This window comes from Symphalangus syndactylus, chromosome 21 (genome assembly GCF_028878055.3).
Source record: "Symphalangus syndactylus isolate Jambi chromosome 21, NHGRI_mSymSyn1-v2.1_pri, whole genome shotgun sequence".
Lineage (NCBI taxonomy): Eukaryota > Metazoa > Chordata > Mammalia > Primates > Hylobatidae > Symphalangus > Symphalangus syndactylus.
In genome coordinates, this window is record NC_072443.2 from 35585556 (window position 1) to 35607817 (window position 22262).

Sequence of the window (22262 nt, forward strand, 5' to 3'; positions counted from 1 at the left end):
TGGCATGAATAAAGTGGATATACCACAATGAAGCATTCTTCTATAAGAGACACTTAAGCATTATCTCCAGTTTGTCTCTATTATGAATATTCTTTGGCAGACACCTTTGTTTTCCTGAATGTCAGAGTTTATTTCCTCAGAATAGCTTTCCTGAAATGAAATTGCTGGAGCAAATTGTATGAATATTTTAAAGCCCCTATTTTCAGCATGTTTCTAAATAGCTTTGCAAAAGGTTATTTATTAATTTATCTTATGCCAGCAAAATATATGAAAACTATAGTATTACCCTAGGCTTAACAAGCTGCTACATTACTGTTCTATGTGTTTATTTTATTCCTAGCAAGCTTGGCAAATTTTGCTGCTATTCATTTGCAGTTCTAGTGTGTTATTTGGTTCTTAATTTTTTTTGTTGTTTTCTCATCAATTGGCTTATTTTTCCCAGCTCCCATCTCATCTGCTTTCATCACCTTTATTCCTTTGTACAGGCTCACATGATTCATTCAGCTACTGGGTAGATGAAAAATCCCCAGTTGGGCCTGACCAAACCCAAGCTATCAAACGCCTCGCCAGGATCTCTTTGGTGAAGAAGCTAATGAAGAAGTGGTCTGTGACTCAGAACCTGACATTTCGAGAACAGCTGGAAGCTGGGATCCGCTACTTTGACCTGCGTGTGTCTTCCAAACCAGGGGATGCCGACCAGGAGATCTACTTCATCCATGGACTTTTTGGCATCAAGGTCTGGGATGGGCTGATGGAAATGGACTCGTTTCTTACACAGCACCCCCAAGAGATTATCTTCCTGGATTTCAACCACTTCTATGCCATGGATGAGACCCATCACAAATGCCTGGTTCTGCGGATCCAGGAGGCCTTTGGAAACAAGCTGTGCCCAGCCTGCAGTGTGGAAAGTTTGACGCTGCGAACTCTGTGGGAGAAGAACTGCCAGGTAGGAGGGAAGGAGAGATAAGCTTCCAAGAGCAAGAATTTAACTCTTCCTGCTTTTCTTGTATTGCCATCTGTAAAATCACTCAATCCAGGGCTCTTAGGCTGGAGAGTGGATTGTTTGGAATATTAAACATATGCAAACTAGTTCCTGGGCTCTAGAATAGGTTCAAGGGCTAGGGCTAACACCTGCCAAATACTTAAAGCTTGTCCAGCAAACTGTTTGACATCTAATTGACTGTTAGTGGCCTGGCCAGAACCAACCAAGGCAAAGTTGTAAAATTGGGCCAGTAGGTCATTACTGTTCTCTGTTTCCCGAGGTCCATTTTTACCTTTCTGGTTCACCTCGGGGATAGTCTGTTCCATCTTGCCTTCAACTCAATGTCAGATAATCCTGGCCAAGGTATTGACCGATTAGGAAAAGTATTAGCTGACTGAAACATAGTGATTCATCTCAGGAGTGTTAATATTATAAAAGTATTTGGGTCTTAGAGGGAGAGAGAGTTAAGGAAGGAAGAGCCTGTTGAAGGGGCTGCAGCCTGGGAGAGCATTCCGTAGTCTGCTTAAGTTGAGAAGAGCCTTCCAGCCTAGGACCATGAGGGACATGCTCAGGAAGAGGAATGTGGGCCTCAGATATATTCCACTCTGATCCTAGAGGATGACAGTAGGATAAAAGAGCTTCAGGGAAGTGTTTAATTTACACTCTCTGGAAAAAAAAAAAAAAAAAAAAAAAAAGATGTACCTTTCATTCAAAGTTACTCACTTGCTCAGCAGATGCATTAACCAAAACATCTTTAAGAGGCAGATATTTTTTAACTCAAGGAGGAGCTTTTAATTAAAAATAGTTTAAAGTAATTTTTGATGAAAGGAAGAAGCTAAGGAGGACCCATACATGAAACCACACATTCATTCATTCATTCATTCATTCATTCCTTTATTCATTAATTCTAGCAACATTTGTTGAGCACCTACTCTGTGCCATGATTTGGAACAGAGTACAAAGTCTAACGGAGAAGGCATAATTCCAGGGCAGTGGTAGTGCTAAGGTAGAGGTATGTGGAAGGTAGGATGGACTTACATTCAAAGGGCACCCTCTCAGACTGGACAGGGTGGCTTGGGAAGGGAGAGCAGTTGTAAGAATAGCTTCCTGGAAGAAGTGGCACTGGGCTGAGTCCCGAACAATATACAGAATTTACAAGGAGGGACATTGCTTGTCGCAAAAATTAAGGCTCTGTGCTCAGGTCTTTCCAGCTTAAAATTTTAATCAATTACCTGGATAAATATATAAAAAGGCACATTTATCATTGGCAGATGATGGCACAAGCTTAAGAGAGACAGGGGTTACTTTGGACAGTGGCACAATCGGGGCTCAGGAAAATGTCAGCAGGGTAGAGGAATGGGCAAACCAACGAAATAAAGCTGAATAGAGGTAAATGAAAGGACTTGCACTGTGTTAAAACAATAACCACCAACTGCAAACATGAGGCAGTAGGTGAGAGGTGGAAAAATAACACATTTATGTTATGTTTTAGTTCAGAAGTCGACAAAATATGGCTTATAGCCAAATTCAGGCAGTTGCCTATTTTTGTAAATAAAGTTTTACATTTTGAAAAAAAAAAATAGTTTAAAGGTTATTCACTTGAAAATATTTATTAAACACCAGGTATGTGCCAAGTAACCTCTAAGGACTAGGGATAAATTAGCAAATAAAACAGACAAAGATACCTTGCCCTAATGGAGCTGTCATTCTGGTTGAGGGAGATAGATCATAGATAATAGAGATAATAAACATACATATATGTGTGTGTAAGTGTCTGTGTGTCACATATATACATATATGTATATTCTCAGACACACATATATACATATATGTATACTTATTCTCTCTCTCCATATATGTGTGTGTATACACACACACACACACACACACACACACGTAAAGTGTTAGAAAGTGATAAGAGCTATGGAAAACGAAAAGGTCAAGCATGGTAAGAGGGAACCAGGATTCTGTGGGTTGGAGGATTGGTTGAAATGTTTAAAAGTTGATCAGGAGAGCCTTCCTTGAAAAGATGACATTTGAAGGGGTTAATCACATGCATATTTGGGGGCAGAAGAAACAGTCAGTGCAGAGGCCCAAAAGCAGGAGTGTCCCTGCCATCTTTGAGGAAAAGGAGCATGCAGTGTGGCTGGAGAGCAGGTGACGACAGAGTAGTGAGAGGAGGTCAGAGAGGTGACTGGTGATCATGGGAGCCTAGAAGCCCCTGTAAAGACGCTAGCCTTCACTCACTCTAAGCGAGGAGAGTTCTGGCACAGGATGTTGTGGCCTGACTTAGGTCTTAATAAGATCTCTCCGGTTGCAGTGCTAGGAAGAGACCAGGGCAGGGGGATCAGGCACAAGTAAGGAACCCAGTGAGACTGTTAGTGGCAAGTGGTCAGATTTTGCATCTGTCAGAAGGTAGAGCCGACAGGGTTTCCTAATGGATACGATTTGGGGTATGAAAGAACATGAGGATTCAAGGATGATTCCCAGGCTTGGCCTGAATAACTGGAAATACCAAGTTGTTTTTGCACACCCTGAGAAGTTCTAAATGTCTTTGACACCATAGAGGCTTCATGAGTTAACTCTTAGTATCTGCTAAAGTCTATCTAAACAAGTTTCTTCCCTAAGACTTTTGTAAGTAATATTTTGCTAAATATTTATCACACTTCTATCCCATAAAAGTAAGTTTATATCTGTTCATGTCTAACTTAGAGAGACCTTTTTCCCAGTGGAATTTCTCTTTTACAATATAAGATAATAGTAACAACAACTAATGTTTATTGAACCTTTACAATGAGCTAGGTACATGGATTAACTCATTTGATCCTCTCAGTGACACCATGAGATGGGTACTTTGTTATTGCCACCATTTTACAGATGAGGAAACTGAGGTATGGAGACACTAAGCAACTCACCCAAGAGAAAACTGGGAAAATTTTAAAATCCTAGTTAGTGAGAACCAGGATTCAGTCACAAGGCTTTCTGGCTTTCCAGAGTTCCTACAGCTTCTCATGGTCTCTGAGGGGTATTTAGGCACATTGGTGTTTTTCACAACTGATGTTGTATATATTAGGCTAATGAAATACTTTGCTTTTATTAATGAGCCCCTGTAATCAGAAGATCTCAGAGAATTAGCAGAATGGGAGAAAGGGATGGAGAGCTTTGGAATTTGGGGATTCGGTAAGGTTAAATTTGAGTACAGATATAATTTTATACAGAGCCAAGATTGAGATGGGTTGACATATTGCATACTAAACTGCTTACAAATCTGCAGGAGTAAGGGATATCTTCAGGAATAAAGAATAGTGTGGGCAGTGAATTTCTAACAGTAGAGGGATGATCTATCATAGCTTTTTCAGCATGGGCTAATTTAACTGTATTATCCAACTACAAATACTTCTAAAGGTATGAAGGAAAGAGACTGTGATGATATCTCAGAAAAAGGGAGAGTGTCATCAGTTTAAATCCTAAGATCCCCCTGTGCTCCTTTCTTTCCCATGTTTTTCCTGCCACATTTCTTCTTGAAAGCTAAACAGGCTGGGCACGGTGATTCACGCCTGTAATCCCAGCACTTTGGGAGGCCGAGGCCTATCATGTGAGGTCAGGAGTTCAAAAGCAGCCTGGCCAACATGGTGAAACCCCATCTCTACTAAAAATACAAAAATTAGCTGGGCATGGTGGCATGCGCCTGTAATCCCAGCTACTCGGGAGGCAGAGACAAGAGAATCGCTTGAACCCAGGAGGCAGAGGTTTCAGGGAGCTAAGATCGTGCCATTGCCCTCCAGCCTGGCCAACCAGAGTGAAACTCCATCTCAAAAAAAATAAATAAAATAAAATAAAATAAAATAAAGCTAAACAAAGAGATTTCAAACAGAGGCACCAGTCATCCCTGCTATTGCCAGGGCAGAGTTAAACTTTAAATATTTTTCATGTAATGAGCTGCCTAACATGTATCCCCCTGCATATTTTATTACTACAATTTAGTTGAACAAGTATGCTACCATTCAGTCAAATTTCATTTACTTAACATGCAATTACATCATAGCCATAGGTATATATTTATTTGTACATTAGTGGCTACGGGTTTTGAGGGTACAATGAGTTAGAGATTTAATCTACATCTTGGAAGTATTTAGGATCTTAATAAAATGGTAAGAGTACATAACACTAGGGAATATGAAACAACTGATAAACAATTGCATGATAAAAGTGCCTCAAATGTTCTGTACTATATGAAGAAGGGGATTTTGTAATAAATCAGTTGAAAAGTAGAACGTAGCATTAAGTCTGTATCCCAGAGGCTCTAAGTAAAAGAATGACCAGAATAAGAGGAGGTCCGTCAAGGAATCATTCTTGAAGGAAATGAGACTGTTAATCTGAGTCTCAAGAGAAAAACTGAACATGAACCACTGAGATAGAGGGGAGAGTATTTCAGAGGAAAACACAGCAGAGAGAGGTAGGGGGGAGGGGGAGGCAGATGCAAAACACAGGCCCTGAGTGAGAGTCGCTGCACCTAGATCCCTATAGAGTGAGAGTTGGTTTGCAAGGCCATCCTCCCCCTGTAAACAGAAATTCTCCCTGTAACCTTTAGGGTCGGATTGCTCAAGAAGGCTCTTGAAGAAAGGCATAAAGACCCTTTTGGATAATTTGTACTTTATGCACTTTTTCCAAGGCAGAGTAAAGAATGGTACAGTCCTCTCGTTCCCTGACATGTGGCCCAGGAGCAGGCAGCAGGCCCAAGACATGTCTGGCAGGTCCTGTCACAGGGCTGCACCGCCTCCCACCTCTCCCACTGTCCACTGCACAGGACGGCTTTCCTCACAGCCCCCAGCCTTACCACCTGGCCAGTTACACCTCTACAAGGAAATCCTCCCGTTCCCCCAGGCAATCTGCTTATCATGAGCCTGTGATTAACCTCATTAACACACCCGTTTACCACAGACGTCATTAGCAGTCAGTCAGACATTACTCAAAACCATTAGAAATAGCAAAACAGCCATTACCCGGTTCAGTGCAACCAGCCTGGTGCTCCCCAGCTCTGGGCCTTGGGGAGCAGTTAGTCAGGCACCTTAGTCACGAGCTAAATGCACACCGGAAATGAGGCTGACATCCAGAGCTCTTGTTCTTGGGTGCCGGGAGGATTACCCTCTGTGGCCAACTATCCGGGGATGGCAGTCCAGGCCTCGTGAGCATGTGCAGGGCATTCCTCCAGGAAAAGATTACTAGTGCCTGGGACAAGGAAAAATATATTCGTTTAGAAACCTTCACAGCAGAGCTCTGAATCGGGACGATCAAAATAGCAGTTTCCTATCCCACAGCTGCCTCCCAGAAACTAATTAATGCTGTGGATGTAGCTTGCTAATTATTTTCAACATCACCACCATCCTGAGCGGTCCCTGTGGAGGCCAGTTGCCACTGCGAAGTCTCCACTGACTCAAGTGGCACACTCCCCGCTCTCCTGGGAAGGGCAGTTCCAGGCAGAGCCAGCACACACGATTGAAAGTCTATTTACCCACAAATTAGTTCAATGTTTTTATTTCAACTCCAAAAGCTGTCAGTTTTGTAATTACAAGAGACATAACTTCTAGACAGCACTTGCTGCTCAGCCTGAGGTCCAAAGCTTCCCCGGGGGATATGAGGGTAGAATTTAAGAAGTCTTTAAATTTGGATGGGAAAAAAATTACATGTTCATTTTTACTAAAATTAAACTGAAAATTAGTACACCCATAGATTATGAGGGCAGGCGGTGACCCACAGCAATCTTAGCCCTGCCTGATATTTATCTCCCTAGATGCGTCCATCTCACATTTTGGTTATCGTAGATATCTGAGATACCACTTATGCTTATCACTAACTCACAGTTATGGGACTTATTAGACTTAAAACAAAATATTTTCATTGAATGCGTTTAACATGCAGCACATACACTAATTTATTACAAACTTATTTAATATATTGATTGCTATATTTCCATATCATAGATTTTTTTTTGTAATCCTGTATATTTTATGCATTCATTTAAAATGTAATTCTGAGAAAGGGGTCTATGATTTTAATATACTTCCAAAGGTATTTATGCCGAAAAAATTAAGAATTTTTGAGTCAGACATATGGCAAGTGCTCTGTAAATCTTTGCTGATTTCCTAAAAATATATATTAATATAAACAGTTTTGACATTCCACATATGATTATATTTTCTTGCCTTTTTCCTAGCAGTCCGTGTAAAACAAAGGAGTTAACATTCAGCATTTTTATGGATTGCTTGAATATTTCAGGTTCTTATTTTCTACCACTGTCCCTTCTACAAGCAGTACCCCTTCCTGTGGCCAGGAAAGAAGATTCCAGCACCCTGGGCAAACACCACAAGTGTGCACAAACTAATCCTCTTCTTGGAGACGACTCTGAGTGAGCGGGCCCCTCGGGGCTCCTTCCATGTCTCCCAAGCGATCCTCACCCCCAGAGTGAAGACCATCGCCCGGGGCTTGGTTGGAGGCCTCAAGAACACGCTGGTTCATAGGTAAGAATTTGCTTCCACCCCGCAAGGAAAGCTTTTTAAAAAATAAGTATTTTGATTCTATTCTGAGTAAATCGCAATAAAGCCATGTAGTCTGAGGATTTAGAAAAACAACCAAACAAGCAAAAAACTTTATATTCGAGAAAACCATGCAGTTGAGGTGGATTGTATTAACAAAGGATCTCTAAACACTTTGTTCATAAGTACACATCATACCATAAATACCGTACTCTCTAAATTTTGCTATAAGGCAAAGCACATTGAGCCAACACCATGTCTGTTCACTCCTGGCACCTGGCCACATGGGGTCCTGCCTGTGCCTCGCAGCTGACCCAGGCACTCATTTAAGAAGCATTCAATATAGGCCGCTGTCCTAGGTGCTAAGGATTCAGAGCTGGCCCTTCAAGAATTTGTTCTCCTTTCCATGGTGACCATGAGTCACTGAAGAAGTAGCTTAGGATGCCACCCACCATGCCCATGCTGTAGCTTCAAATACTTCCTCAGGGCAGAATTGAGCCTGGCTGTACAATTAGGTAGGAGAAGCTTCAGTAATTTTATATCAGATGGTGTTCCTTATCCTGGACACCAATGAATGATAAATGTTCTCAAGAGAAAGGATGGTTTATTTGTATGCGTGTTTGTGTGCACACATATATGTGAGTGTGGGTATGTATGTGTCTATGTACCTGTACATGTGTATATGTGTATGTATATGTATAAAAGGAATGTTATAAATACATTTGGATAACAGGGAATCCCTTGCAATCCAAGCTAAGGAAGCTAATACGTTTGGGTAGCAAAAGATATTTACAAGAATCAGTTTGGTCCCTGAGTTTCAGGTTGATGAGCAGAGTTCAGATAATGAAAGATTCATCCAAAAACATGTTTCTATTTATTTGGTCCTGAGTTTAGGTAACATGAGTTCAGATAACAGGAGTTCACCTAGCAGGAGTTTAGATAGCAGGACTAGATTTTTCTTTCTTGGTGAGAGCTCCTGATTATGTCGACCGTGGACAAAACCAGAAAGTCTTTTCTGTGTGGCTTTACTAAGTCTTGACTGAATTCATTATGCTGAACTTGGAAAAGTGAATTTTATAAACCAGCACTATATCTCTTTGAAAGATCCCGAATTAGAAGCTTTACTGTTTTAATAATGTATGTTTGTGTATCCACACTGTTTTCCTCATGCCTCTGGTATATTTGTAGATCAACATTATTTATATATTCATTTAACAAACATTGAGTATGTAGGAAGAGCTAGGTACAAAGATTCAAGGTGAATAATATACTGTCTGCTGTCAAGGAACTCACAGTCTAGCAGCAGAAACTGGCATGAAAATTTCTATAAAGCAATATGAAATACCACTGTGAAGAAGTCTGTGCAGAGAGCCATACTAATAAGGGAGAGGGAGTATTTAAAAAACTAAGGATAAGTTATATCTGTATACCATATACTGAATATCAAATGCCTTTTTACAGATGATTTCATTTGATTCTTAAATCAAGTCAGCCTCTAGGACGGCACATTGTCTACAGCATATTATCATCCCCTCTTTAGATGGGATTCAGGGAGCTTAAGTGACCCCAATCCATACAGCCAGTAAAAGTCAAGAAGACCTCTCAGACTCTGGCCTTCTGATCGTTAGACCACTGCCCTTTTCAGCTTTGGACACTGACTTGGGTACTGCATATTTTCGTGCTTATTCTTTTCTGTTCCACAGGCCTGCAGTTGTCTTATTAGTATCTGAATCTGGTAATATCTCACAGGTTACGACTGGTAACCCACAATGTCACAAAGCTTTTCATACCTGTACATTCCTAAAACTTTAATCTGGCTGCAAGTGAAACATTGGCTCTTTCCTTTATGATGACAGATAATGATGTTGGCATGCGCCCAAAGCCAAGGGATCCTACTATGCCAGAGCCCTTGCACTACTGGTAGCAAGCCGATGTCCCTAAGCTTGGAAAGATACTTTCTTTGTCATCTCGCCCCCTGCCGGCCGTAAGAATATTACAAGTATGCATCATGCATTCCTAGCCCTGCACATCAACTGAAGGAGGAAAATACAGCTCTGGTTGAGTTTGTTCCAAAAGGCCAGTGCAGAGTGTGGCTGTCATTTCCTCTGGGCTGTTGAACAAACATAGGACCTTCCCCTGTGTGCCAACACCCAGAGGGTCTGTCCTAACAACTGGTCGCTGGCACTGGTGGTCAGCTCAAACCAAGAAGAAAAAGACATGTATTTTCTTACAAATGTAGAGGTGGTTTCTCGGCAGGGATTTAACCCCCTAACTCTTCGATAAACTTTGGAACCAAGATCTTGTTCATTTTGGTTCAACACCGTAGAAGGAAGCCACAAGAAATATAGCCATTTGACTTAATTTCCATGGTTGTTTCTCCCAGACTTATAGAAACCTGAAATTCAGGTTCATGTCACTCCCACTGAAATCAAATGAAATGCTTTGCCTAAGCCTCAGGACAGAGCATCCATGAACTCTAGAAGGAAACATGGACTGAAATCAGAAGGCCTGAGAGTGCAGCCTGACATACTCCCTGTTCCAGAGTGCACTGTGGTGTGCACCGTCCCATCCCCGCCATCCCCAAGTTCACATATTGAAGTCCCAACTCCCAGTTACCTCAGAATGTGGCTACATTTGCAGATACGGCCTTTAAAGAGGTAATTAAGTCGAAACGAGGATGTTAGGATGGGCCCTAATCCAGTCTAGCTGGTATCCTTAAAAGAAAAGAAATTAAGACACACAAAGAGACACCACAGATATGTGTTCACAGAGAAAAGGCCATGTGAGAATGCAATAAGAAGGCGGCTGTCTGCAAGCCAAGGACAGGGGCCTCAGGAGAAACGAAATCTGGTGACACTTTGATCTTGGATATCCAACTTCTAAAACATCTTGGATGTCCAACTTCTAAAATACATTTCTGTCATTGAAGCCAACCAGTATGTGGTATTTTGTTATGGTAGCCCTAGCAAACCAATGCAGTCCCTGAGCAGCAGGGTGGCCTTGGACAAGTTTTCTGAGGTCTCTGAGCTGTGGTTTTCTCACCAGTCAAACAGGATTAATAATACCTCATCAGATTGTAGCCTTAACATGAAAATGCCAGCCACAGTGGCTGGCAGAAAATAGACAGGCCATCCCTCTTTGTAAAGACACCCAGAAACACTATGGACCACCCTTGTTCCCAGCTGGGCCCCAAGGTCAAAGGGAAGTTTTTAACCTCCTGCTCTGCCATCCATGGAAACTGTTGCCTCACGGGCCTGTCAGCACTGTCAGGTTCAGCCTTTTGCACAGATCCCTTGTCCTGGTAAATACCAAGAGCTGACAAAATAAAGCAGCTCCTCTTCACTGTGGGTTCTGCATTTCCCCTTCTTCGTACTTAATCCTAGTTATTTGATCCTTGCCTTGGAGAAGGTTGACACATGCTACCCGAAGCTGACACAGAGTTCTTTGTCACCGGAAACCACAAGTACGTACCTTTCACTGCATTTTTCTGCTCAGGCTCCAGGGATCCTCCAAGGTGAGGAGGCTCTCGCTGCAGTGACTGGAGTTGCCCCAAGCCTTCAAGGCTCATTTCCCTGTGAAGACCAGCAGAGGGTGCCTGCACCTCATACTTCAACACTGACTCAGGCTTTTAAAACGAAGTCTTGAATCTATCAGGCTCACTACTGCTGTGTCCTCGGTGTGGGTCCCTGTGTATCCTTGGTCTATCTTTAAGGAAGTGTGTATTTGCAGCTTCTCCCTTCCAAACCACAACATGTTGTCACGTAAGCAGGAGGATGTGACCTCTGTAAGGTGTAGTTTCTTACTGCCAGCCACCAAACATTTCTACCTCACACTCTTCCAGTTATGATTCTTTCCCTTTTTTTTATCAGACTTACCATATCACAGAAACTCTTCTAAACACTTTACAGGTATTATTTTGTTTAATTCCCCAAAAATCTGTATGAAGCATTATTATTATCACTCTTCAGGAGTCCCCGTTCAAAATGGAAGTACCCCTAGGAGGGCAATCTATTAAGTCGTAATCAGCTATTAATATAAAAATTTAGGCCAGGCGCAGTGGCTCACGCCTGTAATCCCAGCACTTTGGGAGGCCAAGGCAGGCGGATCACCAGGTCAGGAGATCGAGACCATCCTGGCTGACACGGTAAAGCCCCATCTCTACTAAAAATGCCAAAAATTAGCCGGGCGTGGTGGTGGGCGCCTGTAGTCCCAGCTACTCGGGAGGCTGAGGCAAGAGAATGGCGTGAACCTGGGAGACGGAGCTTGCAGTAAGCCGAGATCACGCCACTGCACTCCAGCCTGTCCGGATATAGGGCAGAGGAAGACTCCGTCTCAAAAAAAATAGATAGATAGATAGATAGATAGATAGATAGATAGATAGATAATAGATAGATAGATTGATTGATTGATGATATGTGTTTTAGCCCGTGGCTGATTGTAGAGTCCACTGAAAGAGGGAGGAGACCCAGGACTGATTATAGTTGTTATGGTAAGAGAAAAAGAAAGAGGAGGACAAAATGCTACCAAGGCCTGAACAAGGTTGTCTAAAAAACTGAGAAGTCAAGATATGTGTTGAAAGAAGGGCAGGCAGCGTCAAGGGAGAGTTTCTTCTGTCTTCCTTAAAGCATTCTCAGCCTACTGAGTGTGTATTGAGCTGTTTTTACTATGATGTAAACTGTGAGTACACTTTATTGCTTTCTTCTCTATGCTGCCTGTGGTAGTTTACACTTACTACTAATGCAGAAATTATCACATTGAATTTTCATTATTCCTTTATGTCACTAAATAACTGGCTGTCACCTAGGAAGCCTTTGATTAATAAAATGAGACTGAAAGACCGTTAGTGAGACAACTGATTAAGTATTGGTCTATTAAGAAGCCACACTTAGTGATCGAATAACTGTATATCCATATGAATAATGTAAGCCTTGACCTCCTACTTTATACCATATACAAAAATCGATTTGAGATGGTTCTTAGAGCTAAACCTAAAAGCTAAAAACCATAAAGCTTTTAGAATAAAATATAGGATATGTTTGTAAATTTGGAGTGGACTGAAGTTGTTCTTAGATCCCAGAAGCAATAAAAGAAAAAAATGGACAAATTAGAATCTATAAAAATTAAGGAATTCGGCTCATCAAAATATGTCACTGAGAAAACTGACAGACAAGCTGTAGGCTAGGAAAAAATATTCACAAAATATATCTGACAAAAGACCAGTATCTAGGCTATATAAATAACTTCTACAACTCAACAGTTTTTTAAAAGAAAATGAAAAAATTAGTAAAAGAATTGAACAGATAACAGTTTTACTCATAATATCCAAAAAACTGGCAATAGCCCAAGTGTCCATCCAGCCAGTGTAGGAAAATGGATAAACAAACTGCAGTATAGACATACAATGGAATTCTCTGCATTGATTTTAAAAGGCAACAAACCACTGATACATGCAGCAACGTGGATGAATTTCAGAACAATTATGCCAAGTGGAAGAAAACTCACATGAAATACACTTTTCATGGCTTATATGAAGTTTTAAAACACGCAAATCTAATCTACAGTGGAAAAAAAAAATCAGTATAGCTGTTGCCTCTGGTTGGATGGGGCAGGTGTTGATGAGGAAGGGGCTTGCAGGAACTTTCTGGAGTACCAGTTATGTTCTAGACCTTGATATGAGTTTGAATTATGTGTACATATTTGTCAAAACTCGGCAAGTGTACCATTAAGATTTGTGAATTTTATTGAGTGTAAATTTTATGTTAAAAGAAGAACAAATTAAAAACAGATATTGAACTCCAGTTAATCATATGCATGCTGAAGTAATTAGGGAATGTGTAGATGCTTGCAGTTGGAATATGTCAAAAATACAAGATGGATTGACAGAAGGATAGTGACAGATTGATGGATAGATATGTGGTAAGCAAGTATAGTTAATGGTGGGATCTAGGTAGTGGATATATTTGCTGCAAAATTCTTTCAACGTTGCCATATGTTTGAATATTTTCATGATTTAAAAAAATTAAAGAACCCATTAAAGCTGAGGCTCTTGGTCTTAGTTTTTCTTTTTCTTATTATTTTTTTTTTTTAGACAGAGTCTTACTCTGTCACCCAAACTGGAGTGCAGCTCTTGGCTCACCGCAGCCTCAACCTCCCAGGCTCAGGTGATTACCCCTCCTCAGAGACAGGGTTTCACCATGTTTCCCAGGCTGATCTCAAACTCCTGGATTCAAGTGATCCACTCGCCTTGGCCTCCCAAAGTGCCGGGATTACAGGCGTGAGCCACCGCACTCGGCCTGATCTTAGTTTTTCAAGTTCCTATTGACATGGTATCTCTTAGATGCTTGAAGAAAATAATCTCCTCTTCCAGCAGAGAAACCCTGGAAAGTGTAATTTTCTAATGGAATAGAGACTACTTCATCCCTGAAGGAGATATAAAGCTTAAATGGAAATACCTCTGAAAGCTCGTGCTCTTATTAACATACTTTTGTAATATTAAGGGAAATGTTTTATGTCCATGTCTGGAGAAGTCCCTCTAAGCTGTACTGTATCCACTCTCTTCCTCCAACACTTTCCTGTGTATAGGAATCTTCCTGCCATCCTGGACTGGGTGAAAACTCAGAAGCCTGGAGCCATGGGTGTCAACATCATCACGTCTGACTTCGTGGACCTGGTGGACTTTGCTGCGACTGTCATCAAGTTGAATGACCTCCTACAGGAGGACACAGCTCTGGCTAAATGCTGATTTAATTTTTAATTTAACGTTAATATTGAATTTGTTGATCCAGGGTAGAGTTCTAAAGGATGTCCTGTTAGAATGGCCCCTGGGGCAGTGATGGTGAAGTAAGAGGAAGATGGGTTTTTTTTCTCCCTTCCTCACAGGGCCATTTAGATAAAATTACAGGGCTATTAATTGCATTTTTCCCAAATGAGACTTTTTTTTAAAACTTAAGTCCAAGGGAAGAAAGCATGCTTCATGTGACCAAAGTCAGGACCTCCCCAGTGGCTTATGGTGGTGAACAGAATTTGGAAATAGGATCTCTAGGACCCACTGGGGTATTGAGTGTTCCCCTAATTGGCTCAGCTCCCTATTGTCTTCCGGAGTGTTGTGTTTGAGCTGGTGAGAAAGTTGAACCAGAAACACATTCCTGGTGAAAAAGACTGGCTCATTGCAGGTGTGGACCACCATCTGGGGTGGATCTAACATCAACCAGGGGCTCTGAGGGGGAAAAGAGCCAAGCACCAGTTCTCTCTAGGATTGTTGGATGTCACCACTTTTCTGAGAGAGTAGGACTCATTTATCACTAAGATGTTTCAAACACAAGCTGTTCTTGCATAGCGTTTACTGGTAACTGGTCACCTTCATTCTTCAGATAAACAGTGCATACAACCCTCAGTATCAGAAATATGCTTCCCAGTTTTAAAACTTGGATTCCTTTCTATTTCTTTTGGCCCCTTCTTAAAAGGGAGAAGAAAAATGATGGGAGATCTTTTTAGCGTGGGGCCCAACAAGAGATAGATATGCATGTTTGCTGCATGCCAGATATCTTTAATTCTACAGCTTTTTCCAGAATGGCTGCCAGGTAGAGCACCTGCATCATTTTGGCAAAGTCCTCTTTGGAGTGGGGTCTTCAAGCCTGATCTTGGAATTGCGTTTTATTATTGTCTGCCTAGGACTCAGGTCTGCGCTGTGGGACACAACGCTAAGTGGAAGGCACCTTATCCGTGGCACCATGGAAGCAGGCGCAGGATGCATGGGAAAGTGCAATGGCATTAAAGGAGGAAGCTCCAAGTGGATTTGGAGCCATTCTGTAACTCCTTGAAAACAAGACTACCTCGGGGATATTTAGGATGACTTGTGTGTCACCAAGTGAGAAATACCTAGTGTTGGAACATTTCCAGTCCTTCTCTTGATGGTTCTACTTTCTGCAGGTTGTTTTGAGCCTACTAATCACTACTGCATGAGGGCTTTGAAACTCAAGAGGGGATTTTTTTATTATTCATAAGAGGTGCTTATCTATAAACAGCCCTCTTGTGTTTTGATCGACTTATTTATTTATTTATTTATTTATTTATAGATTAAATATCTGCCGTGCTTCTTACATCAAGAGCACTCACACAGGAGCTTACTGAACTTTTCTTACCCAGGATAGATGCTGCTATGGTCTCTCTCCTGAACAGGACCACGCATCTCAGGGCTGTGAGTGACCCCTGACTCTGCTGTTCATGTCCTGGCTCCCCCAGTCCTCCTGGGGACAGTATACATGTGTGGATGTGATCTAGATCTGAGAAGTCACTACCAAGCCATGCCCATGAACGAAGATAAAATGGGTCGTGAAGAACTATTAGCTCATAAGTAGACCCTCCAGAAGAGTGTTGAAAAGAAAGGCCCTAGAAAGAAAACTAGGCATGGAAATCTGTGCACTTTACTGCACCTCAGCACCATCTGAGAATCCCTAAGGAAGTGGCAGCTTCTGGATTCTTAAGAAGGAAATATAAACATGGAGTCCTGAATGGATGTATGCATTTATAAAGATTGTCAGACTCTTCTTCCAGCAGTTTCCTGTTTCTGTCTTTTGATGCCCATAGATGGATTTTGCATGTTGCTTGCAGAGAGGGGTGTCCTAGGTGAGGTACTAAAAGCACATGCACACCCCTAACTCTTGGTCTTCCACTCTATACTTTCTGTAAAACAATTTAAGCCCTGGCTTTTAGCTTGCACCCTTGAGGAGGTCATAATGGAAATGCCTCTGGGAAAATCTGGTTGAACTGTACTTTTTTTACGTTTAAACCCCTCCCCAAAGGGTTTTCTGGGATAATGTCAAATTCTGTAGGACCTTCTCTGGATAAGAGTAAGTAAGTGTGTTCCCTCGCTTTCTAAACTTTCCTTCAATTCTGATGCTAAATGCTAATGACAAGCTTTGAAATCCCTGGTCTACCCTCAGGGTTTTATTTTTGTTGTTGTCGTTTCATTTTGCTTTTGTTTTTAATTTTTGGTCAGTTGCTAGGGGCTAGATCATTTCCCTACTTTTTACCCTTTGTTACTTGGCAAAGAGATAAGGAGGCAAGAGGAGAATTACTGTTCTCTGTTTTATTTGAGCCTCGGCTTTGTCCAGGTGTTTGGTGCTATGAGGCCAGGTGTGTTGACAAGTATCTATACAGGATGCCAGTAACACCCAAGGGCTGCTGACTGTTCCATGAAATGTTTACATGATTTTGTCCTTTAGTTCTTAAATATATGGTTGCACTTCACTTGGGTTGTAACATTTAAGTGCACCTCGGTTATTGCATGATAAATGTCATCAAGCATGACACAAAAGCCCAGAAAACTGTACCAAGGTTGCATGCACACAGTCCTGCTCTGCGTGGTGCGTGCAGGTGCTCGCTCCTTCATGCTGCTTGGAGCTGCCAGCCTTGCTTGCAATTTGAAAGTCTGCACAAGAGTTCTGGGAGATAGGAGGATTATTTACAATTTTCCCTTGATAAACACCCTTGCATCAGCAGAATCTCTGCCTCGAGAAAAAGTTGCTTAACATATTGTAAAGGATGTGTGCCTTCTGCTCCTTGACCATGAGACCAGACAGGAGAACTCAGGCATGTGGGACAGAGGGAAAATAGATTTTAGGTTCATGACTCATTCTGCAACTGCCAACAATAAAATAGTGACCCAACCACATCACTTAATATCACAAGTTCTGGAGACCTTTCAGATCAAAACAAAGCTCTCATACTTGCTCAGAACTAACTTCAAAATCAACTAAGAAGCTACTTGATTGAGCCAAAGAGGACTTTAGTTTCACAGAATTTGAGGTCATATTTATTCTGAAATGTAACTGAGCTATTCATGAGCTCCCTGGACCATTTCCCACACAGCCACATTTCCATGGCTTTGTGGCAAAGGGGACCATCAAAGGTTTTAGTTCGGTTAGAGTAGTGTTTACAGGCTTGAACTTTGAACCTTTTAGAGATACCACCATGATTTCATGGATACAGAAGGGTTGGAGAGAAAGGTCAAGATGGACTTAATGGAAGGGAATAAGTTACTGAAGATTAAATTTTAGTGGCAGACCTCCAAGAGGGTCATGCCAAAAAAAGTTTTTATATTTGCTGTATTAAACTCAATAGTAATTACGTTTAGTCATTTTCCTTAGCACTGAATCTAAACCCTGAATTACTGAGAGCAGTTAAGCCACAGTCCCAGGATTTTATTATAAACTCAAAGAAAAGCACAAAATCTGAGCCCAGGTAATGATCCATCTTAGGAATCCTAGTTCTTTTTACATGATCTCATATTCGTCCAAAAAAATTGTTTCTTCTCAATAAGACAATGTGGTAGATTATTCTGGAATTAAATGCAGTTTTATGGCATGTCGGGACTTTCCATCTCTCGTTTTGAGAATCTTGCCATGAAAAAGTGCTTCCCAATGAGACATTACTACCTCCCAGCTAGGAGGCTTAGCACAAATCTAAAGGTGGAGCAACAGAAGAAATTCAGATGGAAATGAAACTACTTCTTCCTGGGAAGTAAAAGAGCTACACGAAACCAGTCCATCCTGCAGATTTAGTTCATGCCACAGTTGAAGTTTGTGTGATGTTTCTTAGTAGCTAATTTCAAATTTTCACTGTTAGATTCTAAGAAACAGAGTGGGCTAATGATTGGAGCACAGCCATGAGACCCCACTCCGTTAGTTGAGCATGTGATCCTGTGCTAAATCTTTCTTGGTTCCTTCATCTTTCAAGATGCTGTCTGCTATTTTAGCGCTGACTGATTTGCAAATCTTGGTTGATTAGCTCCCCAAAACATAAGGTCCCTAATGATTAGATTAAATGCCTTATACTCAGGGGGTGTGCAGATGTGCTGTTCTTCCTTCTGTGGCTTGGGTGGAAAAGCTGCTTGGGCTTATTTCCCAACAGTGTGATTAGGATGGCAGAACTTATCTAGGAATGGCACCTTTGATGATCCATATAATGAAATGTGTAGAGCTTAAAGAAATCTGCCAACATGTATGTGGACTCTTGAGAGGTGGGCTTTCCCAATACATGCTAAGTAGACTTGTTATGCCAAGAGGAAGTGAATAGAAATGATAGCATCAAATATCCAAACTGACAGGAAGTTTGTTTTGCATAGCATAGAACATGGTTGTCTTCTGAGTTCCACTAATGTTCCAGGATATCTTGGCCCTCTGCCTCAGGCTGCTCCCTGGTGTTTGGCACCATAACGTTGTCACTTACAACCATTGCCTTGGGACACACAGAGTGAACCGTTTGAGTGATAAGTAATTTAGCTAGAAACTTTACCCTTAATTTCAAATGATACCAAACAGCTCATTACTACCCCAAGGGATGCTCTCCGTAGCTTCTGGATTCCCCAGTTTCCTTCTAGAAACAGGGACACCAATAGCACTATAACCCTGAACAGGCCCTAACCCAGAAGAATACACCACAAAATACGATTGATTTTCTCAAAATATCACAGACACTATACAAATAATTCAAGAAAACTCTTTCTACCCTGCAGTGGATATAGTGTTCTATTATATTCTCCAACAAAACTTTTTAGGACTTTTCAAACTCATTTCTAAGCCAAATAGTTTATTTAAATATTTACCCTTATATTTGGGGGGAATTCAGGCTCACCATTTGCCGAGGCAAGCCCATGAGCAGTCTAGAGGCATATTCTGTGTCATTCCTTCCCGTCTCCTTCATAGAATACTACTTTTTCCTTTTGTCTCCTGGCCATTCTCCATCATCTGCTGATTATTGCTAACCACAGGATGCTGGCAAAGCTTACAGTGATAGGCACATGTGTTCAGTGATGTCCAATACATGCTTGTCACAGTGGTTGTTGCTTCTTACTCTTTTCAAATGCATTATTCTACCCCTCAGCCTACATCCAATCATTAGAACTATACCCGATTGGAGCCCAGAACTTGGGACCAATATTTAATTCAAATAGCAGGGGCTTGCTCACAAACATTAAGCCCAACAAGAAGCACAGCACTTTGAAAAGTCAAATAGGCCTTTGGTAGCTCTGTACATTTGCAATTTTACATTTGTTATTAGTTTATAGCACTAATAACACTTCAGTCGTGAATCTATAGTCTCAATATGATAAGTCTTAGAACATGTTCTAGAAATAGTGGTACCTTGCTGCTATTATACTTAGTAACTTATACCCCAATATAATAATAAGTATTAAATACAGATTGTGTATGCATTCTTTGTGTGTATATGCCAACTGTACTACTTAACCTCACTGATCAGCAATTAGAAAAATACACAAATTGTCATAGTGAAAATAAGTCTTGGTCAATTCGGATGATACGTGAACCTGATAAATGCTCTAATAGATATGCTATTTTGTCCTGTATTGCTTGTTTTACAGTATGGTGCATGTTGTTTGCTAAGTAAAATGATGATAATAATAAAGTATACCAGTTTTAAGGTTAGAATTAAAATTTTGCACATATGCTTCCTGATATTCTGAAATGTATTCTGTGGCTTAATTGTCCTATTCATACACATTTCACTTCGCTTTTTACCCCTAGGAAATAATTGCCCAAGTATATATCTCGTCTTCTTTCTTGTAACCTTGAGTAAACTGCTTACTTCAATTTACAACACTGTAAAGCCAGAATACCTCATTTTAACAGTGAAAAAAAAATATGATGACCTGATGTGTTCTCTTGTATTTGATCTGAACTACCTAAATAGGCTTAACCCTAACAATAAATATACAATTTTGGCAGGCATTTTTCCTTTGTTTGGATGAACATTTTGTTATTGGTCCACTTCTAATTTTGTTTTAAAGAGTTATAAACTCAGTGTCAATAAAACATCTTGTTATATAATATTGGACAAAAACCCTCTCGAGCATGTCTGACACATATTTGGATTAAGTAAATGTGCTTGCAGTCCCCAAGATTGAGCAGTGCGTGAAATGTGTACATAACCTTGACCCCATGCTTTTCCAAGCTTCATCCTTAGCACTTCAGTTATTTCCACTAAGCTTAGACCATCTCTTATTGACATCCACACTCACCTGACCACCACCTCTACCCACATTAATTTGAGTGATTGCTAAAATGCCCAGAAATAAAACAGTGCAGAGATAATATATTCGTGTATACAAAGATTAAATAAGGGTGGACCTGCAGTTTCTGCTGCAATGAAGATTCCAGTATCTTCCTCATTTCTAATGATTTTTAATAGAATATCCAAGACCACTTAATTTAAGTGAATTCTGTGTTTCCCTTATCCTCTACAAAAATAATCAGTTAAGACTTTTTTGTATGAATTTAGCAGAGATCAAATTAATTCTAAGTAACCATTAATTTCAGAGTCAAAGGTTTAAACAGGTAATTAAGAATAATTACAAGTGTTGAAGTTACCATAGCAATTTAACAACATAGTCATATTCAGAATGTTTAACTTATAGTTATTGTTTAGTAAATCTACCATACTGTCCTCTGGTTGGCTTTACCACTTACAGTCATTCCTGTGCAGTTTTTAATAATAAGTTGCATGATGTAGATAGGGCTGGGTCCAAACATAAGCAAAGCATGTATAACCCGCATGGTGCAATAGCAAAGATACCACTGGCCTGCCTCAGTTTCTGAACATATACTTGGGTTTAAACATTGCCGCTATAATAATGGAGCTCTCACATTATGAATGAATTATTTTATATCTATTCACAGATTAATTTATCATATTACAACAAGGTTATGAACATTCTATTTAGCACAGAAGTTAAGTATAGGCATTTCAGAAGTGCACAGACCTGGGTTTCTATCTCAACTCCATACCCTGGCTGAGTAACCTTAGGCAAATTAACGTTTCTACCTACATAGAAGATAGGGCTAAAAATACCAACAATGAAGGGTAATTGAGAAGACAAGGCCGGGCACGGGTGGCTCACGCCCGTAATCCCAGCACTTTGGGAGGCCGAGGCGGGCGATCACAAGGTCAGGAGATCGAGACCATCCTGGCTAACACAGTGAAACCCCGTCTCCACTAAAAATACAAAAAATTAGCCGGGCGTGGAGGCAGGTGCCAGTAGTCCTAGCTACTCGGGAGGCTGAGGCAGGAGAATGGCGTGAATCCGGGAGGCGGAGCTTGCAGTGAGCCGAAATCGCGCCACGTCACTCCAGCCTAGGAGACAGCGAGACTCCGTCTCAAAAAAAAAAAAAAAAAGACAAAATAAGAAAATGCATAGGAAGCATTTTAGCACAGAGCATGGCACATAGTAAATACTCCATAGTAGCTGTTAGTCTTAGTAATAAGGGACTTTGCACCCTCCTCCTTCAAATGGCACCCAACGATCACTTCAACATAATTACTAACCTTTGTGTTGATTGGTAGATGATTTAGCAGGAACTAATTAATGAGAGGTAAGTCAATATAAATTTGACAGTGAAAGAAAATGTGAAAGCCGTTTGTGTGGCAAATTCTTGAGGCTCTGCAGTGGAAGGTCAAGGCAGCTGGATGGTGCTGAGTGATTAGACTTGGTCATTCATCTCTCTGTCTCTCTCTCTCTCTCTCTCTCTCTGGGTGTGTGTGTGTAGGTGAGAGGGGGATGGTTGTAAGGGGCAAAGAGTAGAACAGGGTGGGTGTGAGGAAGGCACTAGAGACAAAGTCCTGGGCTTTGGCTATTGGTGGTTTCCACCTCTGGAAGCTTCCTAATCTGGAGGTACTCACATTAATATATATTTCTGTACCTGATCCCTGAAGATTATGATTCTTTATAT

At 41.0% G+C, this 22262-nt stretch overlaps 1 protein-coding gene across 5 annotated transcripts in view; it reads left to right on the plus strand.

Annotated features, from left to right (window-relative positions):
- The window catches only part of PLCXD2 (phosphatidylinositol specific phospholipase C X domain containing 2), a 59302-nt gene that overhangs the window by 32909 nt on the left and 4131 nt on the right, over positions 1 to 22262 (plus strand). The window contains exons 2-5 of one of the 5 annotated variants that reach the window (XR_010118632.1): positions 486 to 946; positions 7259 to 7500; positions 14098 to 15095; positions 15187 to 20264. Coding sequence is in view for 4 of the 5 variants with exons in the window: in XM_055259208.2 (XP_055115183.1) it covers positions 486 to 946; positions 7259 to 7500; positions 14098 to 14257 (863 nt within the window). In the remaining variant the exon portion in view is untranslated. Of the gene's footprint in view, positions 1 to 485; positions 947 to 7258; positions 7501 to 11939; positions 13663 to 14097; positions 20265 to 22262 lie in introns of those variants that run through there. The other 4 variants (XM_055259208.2, XM_055259211.2, XM_055259210.2 and 1 more) reach the window with 4 other exon arrangements.